The 18,184-nt window shown below is 40.3% G+C and overlaps 1 protein-coding gene across 4 annotated transcripts in view; it reads right to left on the bottom strand.

The window, feature by feature from the left end:
- LOC149192294 (putative sucrose-phosphatase 2) overlaps positions 1–18,184 on the bottom strand; it is a 389,696-nt gene that overhangs the window by 334,326 nt on the left and 37,186 nt on the right. For all 4 annotated transcript variants that reach the window (XR_016254345.1, XM_089404531.1, XM_089404530.1 and 1 more), the window contains exon 3: positions 17,348–17,449. Coding sequence is in view for 3 of the 4 variants with exons in the window: in XM_089404531.1 (XP_089260657.1) it covers positions 17,348–17,449 (102 nt within the window). In the remaining variant the exon portion in view is untranslated. The remainder of the gene's footprint in view (positions 1–17,347; positions 17,450–18,184) is intronic.

Genomic DNA, 18,184 nt, shown 5'->3' with positions numbered 1-18,184 from the left:
ATGTCACAACTGCCCGCGGAATACATGTTTCATGCAGGATTGGAATGTCATTGGTATGTTGGTTAGCCCAAAGGGCATCACCAAAAACTCGAAGTGCCCATTGTGACAACGAATGGCAGTCTTAGCGATGTCTTGCTCCCTCACTCGGATTTGGTGATACCCCGAGCGCAAGTCTATCTTAGAGAAGTATTCAGCTCCTCTAAGCTCATCCATCAGCTCGACAATGTGCGAGATGGGGTAATTGTTCTTTAGCATCTTCTTGTTGAGGGCCATGTAGTCTATACATATGTGGAGGGTCCCATCCTTCTTCTTCACAAACCCCACAAAAGAAGCAAAGGGACTCGAACTAGGTCTGATGTGTCCCAACCTCAGCAACTCCTGTATCACCCTCTCAATCTCATCCCAGTATGCCTTGGGATGCATGTAGGTAGTAGTAATGACTGCATGCACTCCCTCCTCCAACTCAATAGTGGGCTCGAACCCTCTGTCTAGTGGTCTGCCTGGAGGAATCTCTCCAAAAACCCTCTAAGTTCACACTTAAGGGGATGCATAGCTTTTTGGGCGAGGCACTCTGAAGTGTCACAGGAGCATATACAGCAGGTGGTTGACCTTTCTTACAAGCAAATGTTTAGTCACTGGGCAATAATGGGGTGTGCTTCCAGGAGACAAGATAGGAGATCCCACAGTGTGGTATTGCGGGCGCAGGGCATCTTTGTATACACTAGGTTGATTCATGACATATGGAGTATATATATTGATTGCATTCAAGGAGCAGAGACGTGGGGCAGATGAATTCCAATAGTCATTAGGACTACGCTGCAACAGATCTGGTTATGGGATCCAAGGATTCAGTTGACTGACAAGACACTCCATTTCATGAGGTGCAGGACCATAGAAGAGGGTGATCTAACTCACTTTGGGTTGACACATGGGGGATCACTAAGGCCTCCATTGTATGGTGAGGCAAATTTTAAAAGTTGCAGCTCAGGATCGGAATTAGCCATGGATGGGTTTATATTGACATCATAGAGATACCTGGGTAGGATGAGCTTGGCCTTCATCGATATTTCGCCATCAAGTTTCAGGGGAGGAGGATACAGTGTGCGCACGATGGGTAGTCTGTTAGAGTCAGAGTGGCGCAACGACAGCATGGTGGCACCCTTCTGAGACTAGCATGGGACCAGGGCATCATAGCACTTGATAGCTTAGCAACCTTTAGGGATCAATTTGCTGCTACAAGGGGAGATGACTCAGATCTTCCATTGGGCTATAGTGACCTGCTGGTGGCGTGGGGGACTTCATCAGCATGGTAGGTTGGTCAGCAAGAGGATATCAGGAGGAGCTCATGCGAGAGAGACTTCGTCCCCACAAGGATTGGGTTGTATCTTCAAGAGTTTACTCTTGGTGTGCATGAGGTGGACTACTTGGTAGGGCAGCTTCATGGAGAGTTGGACAAAGTCCAACATTATCATGATGTTCTACTTATTAATAGTATGTGGGGGGGCTTCTAGAGCTTATACCTGGATGGACAATGAGTGGAGCAAGGGGTGATTCACATTAATCAGAATGGCTTGGGATCCTCGTATTAATATATTCCTTCATAGGACAGTGCAAAGATCGGGAATGACTCAGTGGCACATCTGGGACCCTAGTATTATTGGCAGTGACAACGGTGACCAACAGTCAGAGAGGGCACTTATTCAGGCATTGCTTAAGGACAAGCAATTTTTGGCGTGGAGGAGTATCATGTCCCCAATTTTTATTTTCCGCATTGGAGGCAGTTTGGGAAGAGGGGACATTTCCGGTTTTGGGACTTAGGAGAAAAAGGGGAAATGGCAACTCTAGTGGAATGTGGAGGCCACAAGAAAGCGAAATTTGACCCAAGGAGGGAACTTGCACTCTTGGAGGAGCGAGAAATGAAAAGCAAGTGTGAATTAGGAGAGAGAGAGAGTGGGGACCACAAGGGGAGAAGAGGCCAGCAAATTATAAATAGAGCTTGAGGGCCTCACTTTTGGTATCTTTTGGTCATTTTACAATTCAAACCTTAGTTCTCTTGAGCTGTTTAGCCAAGACAATCGTGTTGTTTAGCACAAGGAATTTCCAAGCGAAAATTCCAACTCTTCCTTTAGTGAACTTCGAGTGTCACCCTAAGAGAGAATTTGGGGAGTTAATTTTGGATCATTGAGGAGATATTTTACAGGTTTCATTAAGCTAGTGTTTGCTACTCCAAGGGCGCAAAAGAATTTCGTGGGGGCTGAGAAAAGCTAGCAATTAGTGGAGTATTGCCTGGAGAATTTGGAGAGAATTATCCTAAGGGAGAATGAGTTTTCCTTAGTGATTTGCAGGGGTGAGAGTGTTTCATTTTAGAGGGCGGAAAGACAAATCTAATGCTTCGAGAATTGTCGAAATCCGAGTCGAAGAAGTGAAGAAATGAATATTTGAAGTTATATGGTGGGATTGCAATGTGAATGTCAAGCTCAACCTAAGGAGTTTTAGGCACATGACAAGTTGGTAGCCCCTAAATTATAACGTTGGAGGAGCCCTTGTATTGGATATAAATACAAGGTGAAGACAAGGCTAGAAGGCATCCATCTTGTGCAACGTTATCTCTAGAAAAGGATTCGGTGGAGAGGGAGATCTCTTGCCCTAGTTGCAGCACAAGGGAAGCAGGAACAGCGCGGAGACAAGGGACTGTTTCAGGGTTAAAACAGGGGTCCGAGTTGCTATCATGGAGGTCAAGGGTGCTAGCTATTAGGCCGAGCCCTTGAGGGCTAAAATGCTACTGGTTTGAACTTGTTTGGGCATTGTTTTGGGGGACCGTTTGCTACAGGACTACTAGTGCTAGGCCACAAGGCATAGCACCACAGCTGGGCTTCCGTAGGGCATCTTAAGGGGTTGGTATATGCCCAAGATAACAGCGCAGCAAAGGAGTCGTCCTTCAAGGGTGTGTCTGTAACGACCCATCTAAACTAATCCACTATATAAAGTTTTAAACTTTATAATAAAACAGATATGATGAACTTTAAAATAAATATGATGAAGCTTTATAAATATAAATTTTAAATCCTTATATTAAAACAGATATGATGAACTTTAAAATAAATATGATTAAGTTTTATAAATATAAATTTTAAACTTTATAAAATATATAAATTAAACTTTATAAAACTAAACTATATAATAAAAATAAAAATCAAAAGAAGCAGCTTATATAAAAGGGGACGCTTAAACCAGCAGGATATTAATAACAGAGCGCATATGACAACAGGGAAAATATCTGAGAGCCGTAAATGCGTGGAAGGCGTGTCGGGAGGAGGAAAGGTGGTGGCTGCAAGTAGGAGGGCGGCCACCGCCAGGCCCGCAGATAAAACCGGAGGTCTGAACCGAGAAGGGGGGGCTGTAACAACGGAGTTAGAAACCAGGAGGAGGAAATTCAGCAGTGAGAGAGGTCTGCCATTGGAAGAGCTATAATCCGTCTGAGGTTCTGGGCATGGGGGACAGTGGGCTTCTGTGAGAAGCTTGCTGGATTGAGCAGCCAGTCTCTGCTCAGTCAGGCTGGGTGGAATTGGTCTCCCTGGGTAATTGGAGCAAAACAGCAGCAGCATCATCAACTTCACGGGATCAGATAGCAGTTCAGGTAAGTGCAAATCAAATTTTTTTACGGTTCCTATTTTCAAGTTTTTGACTACTACACATGGTATCAGAGGTAGTTGTTCAAACTCTTTTTGACCTTACAGGCCCACAATTCGCTGTTCTTTGGTATATGGTGAATGAAATGGATTTCTTTAATCGCCCTTGCCTGCGTTCTTTCCTTTCCCTGTCAGCTGTATCACCTGTAACTGCAATAAAGCAAGCGAAATAATTATGTTCCTGTGCTTTGGATTCTAGCCTTAGGGCATCATTCCGACACCGCAGCAGTTCGCGTCCTTGAATTTCGTCAATTTGTGTGTCTGTCGAGATTTTCCCTCATTTCTGAGAAGCGAAAAAAAAGGGCTTCGTTTTCTTAAAATCAACCACCCTTTAGTGCCATTCATATGAAGATCAGTTGGTGATGCATGATTCAATTTCCTCACGCAAACTCAGCAATTATTTGGGTTTTAGTTGAAAATATCCGAGAGAATTGAAAATACAACGTTGTTCCCTGCCGCGTCCGTGACGATAAATTAAAGCTAGCCACTATTGCATTTAGAAGTTCGTGGTTCGGACAAAGGAATTTCAGAGTGGAGCTACAGTGAACGGAAATTTAAGAACAATCATCCCGTGTCTGACCGGAGCCTCCTTTGTGTTCCTTCAATGTTTGGCTGGGTGGCTCGCAAGGTCAAGCGGGATTTCAAAGTTCGGAAGAAGTCAAAAACGGTGAGCAGCAACCTGTAGGAAATTTAATTGTGGGACGATATTCCTTGCGGCGGTGCTGTGTGCCATAAGTGTGTGCAGAACTCGCCGCGCCGTCCTACGGCTGTTTCTCGTGCTTTTTGAAACCTTGCTTCAAATTTTCTCATTTTTAATTTTAAATAAGGAAATGCGACTGTCAATTTATGCTTTATTTATTAGTTTTCATATGAGCACAGGGTCTCTGTTAATTCCGAACCACTGTCACCTAGGATCCCATTGCCCCACTCCTTTCAGATAATCGTATGTCACCTGCGGGGGGGGGGGGGGGGGTTTCCCGTATTTTCAAAATATACCGATAGCATTCAAGCAGGAAAGCATGAAGGCACACTAATAAACCTGAATCGGAAATGAGGTATATTTTCCTTAAACTGTAACAAAATTTCCAATCGTACAAGACTGCAGATATGTCGGCAAGCTATCAGATGCAGATATTGATGAGGCACCTGAACTGCATGAATAAAATACTAAACCGTTCAATTGATTTGATGAAAGGGGTTGATTTGTTGCTTCAGCAAACACAGGATTACCAGAAGGCATCCAACCCTGGTTTCCTCCCAATCAACTTTAAATGCAGTCAACTGTCCAAGACAAGCATTAGCCTAGTCACCATTGCAGGTTGTTATACACCCCCTTCCAAAGGGAGGTGAACCCTTCTAAACAGGTTCTTTTTTTTTTCCCTTGACAGTAATCGATTCTAACTTGATAGGTTCCCGGATATGTTGTTGATCATTCATAGCCTCCTAGGATTGCCAGTTTCCAGTTGACAGGAACAGCTAAATTTCTCAGGTAATATCTATGCAAGTTTTCTGCAAATACAAGTTGAAATCTCAGGTTAAGAAGACTTCAGAAAACAGTAAAACTCAGTAAGTGAAAAAGACATTGCACATAGAATCTCATCATAACGATGTTAGTTAAGGGTTTTTGATAGCATAGTTGCAAATATAATTGATATATTAAATATTGAAATATATTGTGAGTATTTCAACTCCACGATACTAGCAGCGAAAATGTCACAATATCTTGAGGGGTAGTACAATATAGTGATATATCATGAAAATATTGCAATATGATGAAAAATATAAGCTCTGTAACAAAAAAAAAAAAATATTTTGTGGATCCTATTACTCATTTTGAAAGGAAAAAGCAGGGTATCAAGGACAAAGGGGTTATTCACCATTCACTTCGGCTATGAAAAGGGTAGAGAGGGGATTGCTTTAGATTTTTTTTCAAAAGTGAAAAAAAAAGGAATATTTTAATTTGATTTAACTTTGTCAACATTTTCATTTCCCTGATATTTTTTACGAGTTTCCTAAGTCCTTACAGTCCTTGGGTGATGTAAGCACCTACATGATATTTGCAACATTGTATGATATACTTAAATTTATTCAAAAAGACATAAATTTAAAGCAGATGCTACTTGAAGCCATTTCTCAAACTTCTCATGCTTGTGGATTGGGAGAACAGTATCAAACATGGTTAATTACTCTTCATGGGTTAGGTTAAAAAAAAACAAAAAAACGTCAACATTCAATTTAGATTATTGATAAGATAACATGTAGTACTTATCTATATGAATACGTTTAAGCTACAGGTATCTAAAGGTAACAGTACTCGGTAAATAGTTGCTATATCCTTAGTTATAATACGGTGCTTAATAGTTATGATCAAATCCCATATATGTAATCACTAGTGTCAGCAACAGGATATGGAGCTAAGCATTCACAGTAATCAATCATTACGCTTATAACACAAGTAAGAGTGTATCAATGGAGATACTAGTATAGTCATCACCTTTCTACGTATGAGTAACTGCATATTACTGATTCACTGTTGAACTAGTGTGACGGTATTTACATAAGTAAGATAAGCAGCTTTCTATACAATGAGCATGGTTACAGTGTTACTACAGGTCAGCTTAGCTCACTACAACCTTAACAAGAAGAGTCATCATCATTTTAAAGCACAGTACTTGTACAGACTATCTGAGAGTAGCCCGTTGTTAGACCAGTTATTCCTTGCCTATGAGTGTGGTTCTCCGGTGTGTGGCACAAAATTTTTCCATGAATCCTATTGCAGTAAAATTTGCACTTACATCAACCATTAAAGTGTTATGTGCAATTCACAAAAACTACTTTTCAAAAGCATCAGTTAGAGAACAAAATTATACTAATTATATCCTTTGACGGAGTCATTCTTAAAACAAAACTGGTTCTAAAAATTCATAATCACATTTTATCCTAATTAGTTCCTCCGTTTAAAACCAATCTACTATTTATGATATACTACTGAACTGTATCTCTTCTAGATTTTCATCATGACATATCTATGGTAAAATTTTACGGCTAAATGTCAAACTAATATGGAACCAAAACAACCCTTCCTTTTATAGATTTAATCTGTACCCAAGTAATATATACAGAATATCATGGATGTTATTAGGTGAATAAACTTTAGATGTCTTACCTTAGGAGCTAATAACCATACACTTCTGCATTATTCATATTAGGATAGAATACCCTGCATTAGGACAAGGAGGTCGCGAGACCACCCTCCTTGACCTCGGTACCAGTAAGATCCGCCTAGCGGGTAAAAATAGCAAAACTATACCCGTTTATGAATGTGAAGTTGCAAAAGAAAATTGTGTGTTAAATTCGGTTGTCCACCTCAAAATTTTTACGGAATTTTATTATGTGTTCAGGAACCATTACAATGGTAAGGACGTATGAGCGACGACGACGTGATCAGGCAGCATCACCACCATTAATGCTGCCACCATCGCCATCATCATCCCCATCACCATCGTCACCGCCAAGACCATCATCAACATCAATCGCCCCAGCGCCAGAGTTGACTGTGATAATGAATTCTTTGGAAGCCTTATTGGAAACATTAAAAGAATCAACTAAGGCCAAAACCAAAGGGGAATTTCAACATGTAGCCACCAGTTCAGCGGAACCAAATAATCTTGAGCCCAAAAGATCGAGAGAAGACATTTCTAGGGAGATTCAGAAAATTAGACTCCCAGAATTCTCAAGAGGTCGAGCAGGTGAACGCGCTGAAGCATGGTTGGAAGGAATGAACCGATGCTTTAGGTTAAGAGAATATTCGTCTTCAGCAAAAACAAAAATTGTCGTGTTTCAACTAAAGGAAAGTGCCTTGATTTGGTGGGGAAATATGGAAAAGCAGCTGCACCTTACATCGGATAATGTCCCTTTGGAACTATTTGAGGAAAGGTTCCGCGCAAAGTATTTACCTCCATACTTTCAACAACAGCAAGCCAGAGCCTTTCATACATTAATTCAAGGAAATAAAATGGTGGAAGAGTACGAGATAAGGTTTATGGAGCTTGTAAAATACATTCACTACTTAGATTCTGATGAACGTCAAGCTGAACGCTTCATATTTGGGTTAAATCCTCGCATCAGAGCCTTGGTAAGCATGTGGAAACCATCATCAGTAGCCGAGGCCGTCGAATGTGGTCGTTATGCAGAAGAGCACCTTGGAATCAAAAAAGATATGGGGCCAGCAGGGCCTTTACAATCAGGATTTCCAGGGAAGGCTCCCCGGAACTTCTTCAGAGGAGGTAGCTCGAGGCCACCTTATGGTAACAGGTTTACCCCGAATGTGGGGACAAGAGCTCCCATGGCAGTAAACACTATAGCCGCGGAATCATCAAACACCAGACCATGGGCATCGCGAGGGACTGCCGGTAGAGGAAGAAGTGCGAGAGGAATCAACATGAGAGGACGAAGCTCGTTCTCTAGAAATTCACACCTTGATTCAAGAGGATCAACGCAGCTCAATTGTTGGGGATGTGGGGGACCGCATTTTCAGCGTGATTACCCAGAAGCTTCATCAAATATATTGCATAGGACTGGAAAGGAGCCGATATCAACCAATCGAGGTAATCATAGAATTCATGCAGTAGTCAACCATGACCAAGCAGCCCATCAATCCACTGTAGTGGAATCTTCAGGTATTATCAATGGTATAAAACTCAGAATTTTATTTGATACAGGTGCCACAGATAGTTTCATTTCGTCATATGCATTAAACAAATGTGGGTTGGCAGCTCGTAGACAAAATGATTTCCACCAAGTGGAAATGGCCTCAAGAGAACTCCAAACCGTGGGCTTAAGTGTGGATCAATGCAAAATTGACCTAGGGGTCTGTTCGACTAAACTGAAAGTTTATGTCACAGCCTTAGGAACGTATGATCTTATCATAGGTATGGATTGGCTAGAAGCTCACCAAGCTTGGGTGGACTGTTATGGGAAAAGGATTCTGGGCATAAATGATGAGGGAGAAGTAATCCAAATTCAAGAAATCAAGAGGGAAGTTTCTTTACGCTACATTTCAGCAATGCAGGTGAAGCGTTGTTTAAGAAAAGGTTGTCAGGCTTATGCAATTCAAGAAGTAAGCCAAGAAAAAGGGCCATCCTTAGAACAATATCCGGTGTTAGCCGAATTCCCGGATGTATTTTCATAGCAACTACCTAGATTACCCCCGGTAAGAGAATTGGATCTCACTATCGAATTAAAAATAGGTACCCAACCGATCTCTAAAACGCCTTATAGAATGACAGCTCCAGAACTTCAGGAATTGCAAATCCAATTGAAGGAACTACTCGATATAGGGCATATTCGGCCCAGTACATCACCTTGGGGTGCTCCTGTAATTTTTGTGAAGAAGAAAGATGGATCCTTAAGATTATGCATAGATTATCGAGACTTGAATCGAGCTACAGTAAAGAATCAATACCCTATGCCTCGAATCGATGATCTTTTCGATCAAATGAAAGGAGCTGCTGTCTTTTCAAAAATTGATCTTCGATCAGGATATCACCAGCTAAGGATTTCCGAAAATGATATTTCTAAGACTGCATTCCGAACACATTTTGGACATTATGAATTTACTGTGGTGCCATTTGGGTTAACAAATGCGCCAGCCGTATTCATGAATCTTATGAACAGTGTTTTCCGCGAATACCTTGATCAATTTGTGCAAGTCTTTTTAGATGATATTCTCATCTATTCCAAGAATGAGAAGGAGCATGAAGATCATTTGCGGATAGTATTGTCCTGCCTTAGAGAACGTCAGTTGTATGGAAAACTATCCAAATGTTCATTCTTTCAGGAAAGGATTCATTATTTGGGTCACATCATATCAGGTGAAGGCATTTCCGTAGATCCTGAGAAGGTAAAAGCGATCATGGATTGGCCAATACCGAAAAATGCACATGAGATACGAAGCTTTATGGGTTTAGCCGGTTATTACCGAAGATTTGTGGAGGGATTCTCCAAAATCGCAAAGCCAATTACAACCCTTCAGCGTAAAGGTGTTAAGTATGAATGGACCGAGGAATGTAATAAAGCATTCTCTGAACTCAAAAGACTACTCACTAGTGCACCAATCCTAAGAGTCCCTGATATGGGCAAAGACTTTACGGTATGTACTGATGCATCCAAGCAAGGGCTGGGTGCAGTGTTGATGCAGGATAGGGGAGTGATAACATATGCTTCCAGAAAGTTAAAACCTCATGAAGAGCTCTATGCTACTCACGATTTAGAATTAGCCGTTGTAGTGCTAGCTTTAAAGATTTGGAGACACTATCTAGTGGGACGAAGTTTTACACTTAAAAGCGACCATCAAAGTCTACAATATTTGTTCACCCAAAGAGACTTAAATGCCAGGCAAAGGCGATGGAGTGAATTCCTAAGTGAGTATGACTTCGGAATATCATACATTAAGGGAAAAGAAAACGTAGTAGCAGATGCTTTAAGCAGGAGACCTCGGATATTCTCTCTCATACCCATTAAAGTAGACTTAAGACAGCGAGTACTGGATCATCTTATAAGAGACAGCTGGTATTTAAAGGTGAGAGCAAGTCTTGAGGGTATTAGGGCAAAAGAATCTAAATTTGAGGGTTATGAATTAGAAAACGATGGGATCTTACGATTCCATGGAAGGATGTATATTCCTGATGATAAAGATCTTCGAGATACCATCCTTGGGGAAGCCCACAAAGCAGTATATTGTGCTCATCCTAGAGTAGGGAAAATGTATGCGGATACCAAGAAACTCTTCTTTTGGGCAGGCATGAAGCGTGATATCACTCAATTTGTTGCAAAATGTTTGGAATGTCAGCAAGTAAAGGTAGATCATTGTCACCCAGCGGGCCTCTTACAACCCCACGACATTCCTATGTCTAAATGGGAGACCATTTCTATGGATTTTATCACTGGACTACCTCTTACTTCTCAAAGACACAACGCCATTCTGGTAGTGGTGGATAAATTAACTAAAAGCGCCCATTTCATTCCGGTAAGAGATACTTACGATGTTGCTGACGTAGCTCGAGTATTCATAAATGAAATTATCAGATTTCATGGAGTACCTAAGAAGATTATATCCGATAGAGATTCGCGATTCACTTCCAGATTCTGGACTTGCATGCAAACAGCCTTAGGTACTCAGCTAAATTTAAGCACTGCTTACCATCCTGAGACTGATGGGCAAACTGAAAGAGTAAATCAAGTACTTGAAGACATGTTGCGAATGTATGTGATGGATCAGCAATCACACTGGGAAAAGTATTTACCCTTAGTCGAATTCGCATACAACAACAGTTACCACAGTTCGATTGGGATGCCTCCATTTGAAGCTTTATATGGCAGACCTTGCAGAACACCGTTAAGTTGGGACAGGTTAGAAGATCGAGTGATAATAGGACCAGAATTAATCCATGAAATGGAAGCGCATGTAAGACAAATTAGACAACGATTAAAGGAAGCACAGGATAGACAAAAGAGTTAAGCTGATGCTCACCGAATTGATAGGAGGTATGAAGTAGGGGATCAGGTCTTCATCCGCATCAAACCAAATAAAAGTACTATTTGATTTGGAAAAGGGACAAAGTTGTCACCCCGATTTATTGGACCGTTTAAAGTCGTGGAAAGAGTTGGACTTGTTGCCTATCGTCTTGCCCTGCCACCTCACCTGCATAGAATTCATAATGTATTTCATGTTTCTGTATTAAGGCATTATATAGTTGATCTATCTCATAACCTTCAATGGAAGGAATTGCAAGTATCGGACGAGGGAGTCATAACGGTCGAACCATTACGTATACTGGAACGTAGAGTTCGACAGCTGAGGAACCGCCTGGTGGACCAAGTTAAGGTCCAATGGGACAAGTATAGTCCTGGATCAGCAACTTGGGAGAATACAGAGGACATATGTCAGAGATACCCTAATTTATGTCCATTTTGAAGAACTTTACACTATGTTTAGTATATATTTACTTCACTACAATCAGAGACTCAGAAACATTTTGAATGATTATGGATAAACATGAAATTTTGTGGCATAATATATGTTTAATTCCTGCTGGTACATGGATACCAAAACAATATATGTGGTTCATTTTACTAAATTATAGTTGTCGAAGTAAAGTTAAGACAGTTGAATAATTTTTCTCTTGATAGAAATTAAGATATTATAGATCTGATTTACTTATTTATGTCAATATGATCAATGGGATAGAAATCAGGAAGTGAATACATTCTAGATGAACGTCAAAAGACATGCATGGAATATGGCAAAATATGTTGTACTGTAGTATCATAGATGAATTCATAAAGGAATAATATGTGAGTTATTTTGAATATGTTGATGCACATTTTACGGATGCATAGATAAGTGTATGATTGCATGTAATAGACAGTTACCGGGATGACCACGTGATGACAGAACCTCAGAACAATTAAAGCTCCAAGTGATTCTATGATAAGGTATTAACCCTAAATTCTACTAGGAGGGGTGGAGGTGTTGCCCACCGTTTATCCTTCGAACCCTGGAGTCATGGGAGGACTGTGCGGATCACGCTCCCCTAGACGTGTGATGATGACTGCCAGATGCCTACTGGGAATCAGGTCGGTATAGCCGACGCTATCACCTTAGAGTTTATGAATGGTCAGGTCAGTAAAACTGACGCCATGGCATACTCCGGTAGAGGACGGATAGGATGGGAGCAGAAGAGATTAGGAAGGATAGGATGATTTTAGAATAGCTTGGGAACCTAAATAGAAAAGTCATGTCCATTAAAACCTTAAACCTAAAACTCTAACTTCGGGACGAAGTTTTCAAAAGGAGTGTATGTAACGACCCATCTAAACTAATCCACTATATAAAGTTTTAAACTTTATAATAAAACAGATATGATGAACTTTAAAATAAATATGATGAAGCATTATAAATATAAATTTTAAATCCTTATATTAAAACAGATATGATGAACTTTAAAATAAATATGATTAAGTTTTATAAATATAAATTTTAAACTTTATAAAATATATAAATTAAACTTTATAAAACTAAACTATATAATAAAAATCAAAATCAAAAGAAGCAGCTTATATAAAAGGGGATGCTTAAACCAGCAGGATATTAAGAACAGAGCGCATATGACAACAGGGAAAATATCTGAGAGCCGTAAATGCGTGGAAGGTGTGTCAGGAGGAGGAAAGGCGGTGGCTGCAGGTAGGAGGGCGGCCACCGCCAGGCCCGCAGATAAAACCGGAGGTCTGAACCGAGAAGGGGGGGCTGTAACAACGGAGTTAGAAACTAGGAGGAGGAAATTCAGCAGTGAGAGAGGTCTGCTATTGGAAGAGCTATAATCCATCTGAGGTTCTGGGCACGGGGACAGTGGGCTTCTGTGAGAAGCTTGCTGGATTGAGCAGCCAGTCTCTGCTCAGTCAGGCTAGGTGGAATTGGTCTCCCTAGGTAATTGGAGCAAAACAGCAGCAGCATCATCAACTTCACAGGATCAGATAGCAGTTCAGGTAAGTGCAAATCAAATTTTTTTTAAGGTTCCTGTTTTCAAGTTTTTGACTACTACAGTGTCACAGCTAATTAGTGGGTTGTTTGGGGACTGTCAAAGGAGTTTAGGGTTGCAGAAAGTTCCCTAACCAGAACAACCACAAACAACAGTGTGCAAACAGAATTAGAGCGGTGTTTTGGAGGAGCGTTGGGTCAAGAAGTGACCAATTTGGATCAGTTGTTGTTGCAGCTTGTTGGTGCCATGTGGAGGACCTTCCGTGGTGGTGAAGAGTCCATCTTAGGAGCAGAACCGACAGTGTAGTATTGGGCATCTTTGGATTGTTGGAGGGAAGCATGTGGATGTCCAAAATAGCCCTAGACTAGTAGTCTTGAAGTGATGAAGATAGTTGAAGATTGGGTGAAGTTTGCAGCCTTATGTGTAGCTCTTTGAAGGACGAAAGAGGCTACTAGAATGCAGATTGGAGCTCGGGAATTGGCCAACCTAGAGAGTAGATTGATGAGCCCGTGTACATGCAGCAGAAGTGACATGCAACAGTGTTAGGTGGCAGCCCTCCTGGAGTCTCGATGTGTTGTCCTTTGAAGGACTAAGGGGCAGCTAGTGAGTAGTATGGAAGCGAAGGACCAGCAAGACAAGATACGACATAGAAGCTACAGCGAAGTTTGTCATTGTATCTTGTATACCATAGGCTGTTGTATTATTCAGATTTGGTTTAATATAACGAAGATTGGTGATTGTACAATTTTGTTAAAAAGTGTGTATATTTGTGCATATGTGATTTACTGCTTTAAATTCCCACTATGCAAAGTAGTTTATGGTTGAGATTCTTGGTTTGGTAGCGTCAGTGATTTTAAGACCTTAACCTAGACCCAAGGTCGTGGAAATTCAACGTGAAGCACTTGACTTTTGATATATCCTTCTTCTTCTCCTTGGGCACTAATGTCTGGGCTAATTTTCCCAATAATTTGTATAGTCCTCCCTCTCAATCAGATAGGTGAGAGAATCTTGAAACCTATTATGTGTCTAGAAGCATCATTGTCCACCAACCAAATATCACTATTTGTAATGGAATCTGAAAGAGAAGAAACAACGACTTTCTCCATAGCTCCCTATGACTCTAGAATAACTTCCTTTTGAAGATTTGTAACACCATCCAACCTGTCTTCCGTTCTGAGACTTCACACCATTTGGTAAGAGATCTAAAATCCAATCAAGTTGTTGAACACTTGTCTCTTAGGTTGACTTCAAAGGTTGCTCTTTCAACAAAGCTCTAACACCATGTTGCATTTGCTACAAGGTACATAGCAGAATTCTATTTTCTGCTAGATAATTACTTCCTAATGATTTTATACACAATATTCTTATGCCATTAATATCATTGAACAATTACACTTCATAAAATATCAACAGTAAATGAAGCGAAAACAGTAAAGATCATAGAAAAACAGCCATGCACAATAGAGACATAATTTTTACCCTGGGAAACCCAACCTTACGAGAAAACCCATCAACTTTTCTTTAGGAGAAATTATTCTTCAGCAAGGTTTACAAATCCCATTTGTCTAGAATTTTTTTCCAATATCTAAGTCAAAAATATCAGTCAAACTCTAGCAACTTAACACTATTCAAACTAGCCAAAAGCCAACGCTGGTCAAAACAACCAAAAGTCAAGTCTACAGTCAATTCTTGTCATCTGTAGTCAACTCCTATGGCCTAGTCAAATCTCAATCAAGCAGCTCGGTCAATAGCAGTCAAACTTGACCCTTCATCACACGTGTGGTTGTCCAACGAAGAAAGATAGACCTCAAAAAAAATTGATTTCTCCTTGTTTAGACTTGCTCTTGCTTGATGGAGAAAATGAGGTCACACTGCCTATTTATACAAGACGAATGGGGTGAAAAACCCCAAGGGACACATCCCTTCATGAGTTGGGACAACTTAATGCTCCAAAAATCAAATTTTTAATTTGATCTTTCATAATTTTTCTAGGTCGACTTAGGCATGCGGGAATACCTCCTAATGCTACACAAAATAAACAACTAATGGGTAAAAACCCCATTAGATAAGCAATTCAAACCCACTTTATAAAATAGATCACTCCACCCTGGAGCTAGCAATGTCAGTACCGTGGGCCATTTACCCCTAGCCAAATTAGCATGGCCCCATGGGTAAATGTATCAATCTCCCCTAGTCGAAACAGCATGGCCCCATGGGCGATGTCTACCCCTGGGCCATTCACCCCTGGCTAAATCAACATGGCTCCTTTGAGCGAATGTCTCATTCCCCCACTAGTCAAATTAGCATGACCCTGTGGGGGAATGCCTGCCCGATGTTGCAAAAACATCAGTACTCCCTCTCAGCAAGGGAGACATTCTACATCATGCAAAGCTTGTCTCTGAAGTATACAAACTTCGCTCTAGACAGAGGCTTGGTGAGAATATCTGTGATCTACTCGTCTGTGGATATGTGCTAGAGCTTCACTGCTCCCTTCTGCACCATGTCTCAGATGAAATGTTATTTGATCTCAATGTGCTTCGACCTGTCATGAAACACTGGATTCTCTGAAAGCTTAACATGACTTTGATTATCATAATATATAAAGGTCATCTCTAGCACCTAATCAAATAGGCCTGCAAGCAACTTCCAAAGCCACATTACTTCCTCACTTGCGGCACTAGCTACGATATACTCTACCTCTGTTGTATTGAGTGCGATAAAATTTTGCTTCCTACTAAACCGAGATATCATTGTTGATCCCAAGCTAAAGCAGCACCCTAAGATGCTCTTTATGTCCTCTACACTCCCGGACCAATCCGAATCAGTATATCCTTGCAGCCTCACTTCACCACCTGAGACATATCTCAAACCATATCCAACATACCATGCAGGTACATCAACACATGCTTCACTGCAACCCAATGTACATGCCTCAGCTCAACCATATACTGGCTCAGGGTGTTCACTGCAAAGCAAATATTTGGCCTAGTGTTAACTAGGTACATCAAGGATCCAATCAACTACTTGTACATCGTGGGATCCACCAAATCTGAATCTGAAGTGGAATCACTCAACTTCTTCAGATTTGTCATCATAGGTGTAGCCATGGACTTGCAGTCCATCATGTCAAATCTCCTCAAAATCTGAACAATGTACTTCCCTTGTCTGAGGAAGATCTCATCTGATCTCTACCACACCTCCAATCCCAAGAAATAATGCATTAAGCCAAGATCCTTCATCTCAAACTCCAAGGCCAACTCCCTCTTGCACCCCATGATGAGCCTCTTTTCCCCAGTAAGGAACATATCATCAACATACAGCAGCAAGATCAAAGAATCACCAAACTCTTGGTGAAGCCCAAACTCATCAAGTATCCATTAATCCTAGAATACCATGCATTGGGTACCTGCTTGAGTCTGTACAAAGCCTTTTCGATCTGCAGACATAGGAGTCCTTATGGATTAGGGATCTCATCATTATGTACAATTTGAGCTGTAACATACACCCAATCCTTCCACACAGAGCCCTGCATATCAATATTCATCTTACCTATTTTATGTTTGCTCCTTTCTCAATTTGCAATGTTTACTTTTGTGTCTCTGCAATATGGTGCACCATTAACCCAATAGAATGCACTGTTATTAAAAGCAGTTAGTCCTGCTATTAAGTTGCTGTAAGACATCTGTTTAATGGGCCTATTTAGAGGTGGTTTGTTTACCATGTCTTATCTCTATTCTGACTGCAGTTTATATGAATATATTCATCTCTTTTCTCAATAAATAAAGGTTCTCCTTTAATTTGTTAAAGGTTTAAGGAACATTAGGATGCTCATTTGTTTATCAGTTTTCTTATGGTAGACCATAATAATTCAATTTAATGGAAAAGAAATAGAAGGCTAGAATTGGACTGAGCAACTAAAGTTTAACATAAAGATCTCAAAGACATACCAATATAGATCCTTTTGAAATACTATATTCAAATTAAATGTATTATGTCAGAACAGAGAGAAATCTAAAACACATTCACTAAACCAGCCTCCTCCATGTAAGGCAGGTCTCGCTATATTGTTGTTGACAAAGTTTAAGATGGAAAGAAGATTTAATAAGTACATTCACATACCCCGCGTTGTTTCAATCTAGAAAATAGTTCTTCTTGAACTCTTGGCGCATCTTGCTTGTCCAAATAAAAGCTGACTTTGTGGGGACGTTGCTCTGACTCCTCCTAGAAAAACATAGAGCAATATTTCATTTTTTAAATCTAACATACAACATAATTGGTTAAAAACTTAGAAATGTTCACCAAACAAACATTCAGTTAATACAGATTCAAAAACAAAATAAGAGATGCTTTATTTAATGTCATTTGAAATAGTACGAGTAAGCCTTGAGAGCTCAGAGGAGTAGTGCAGAAAACCAATGCAACATTTCACCAATGGAGTAATTCTTCAAATACAATAAAAGAAACACGATATATATCTGATGGAGGATAAAATACCACCTCAAAATTATAAAAGGGCTCTCCTTGAACACTCAATTAAAGTGCATTTCAATAAGTTAATAAATAAACATTCAGAATTAAGAAAAAGGACCCACCTTGGGTGCCTACTAAAGATTGTTAAATCTTAATATCAAGTCCTCTGTTGTCTTTTAGTGCTTTTGTTTTATTAGCATTGTAATAAAGCAGTATGTGTCAATTGACTATAGCTTAAATGGCTGAGAGGAATATTGTTACCTTCCCTCACCTAGGTTTAAATCCCACTTTGTGACATGCTTGCTCTCTTCGTGAGCCAATTGTTGATTGTTAACCTGGACATGAACCCTAAAGAAGCTAGTTAACCCTAGGTAGCATCCTCAGAATGAAGGGTAGTACACAATGGGTTTCCCCAAGAAATGCATTAGATGGAAAAAATAAATAAAGCATTATGTGGATGAATGAATTGTGGTAATAGAGATCATG

This window comes from Pinus tabuliformis, chromosome 2_2, assembly GCF_031772625.1.
Source record: "Pinus tabuliformis cultivar Carrire ecotype Pingquan chromosome 2_2, CPIR1, whole genome shotgun sequence".
In the NCBI taxonomy this organism is placed as follows: domain Eukaryota; kingdom Viridiplantae; phylum Streptophyta; class Pinopsida; order Pinales; family Pinaceae; genus Pinus; species Pinus tabuliformis.
This window is presented reverse-complemented; position numbering and strand designations above follow the sequence as displayed.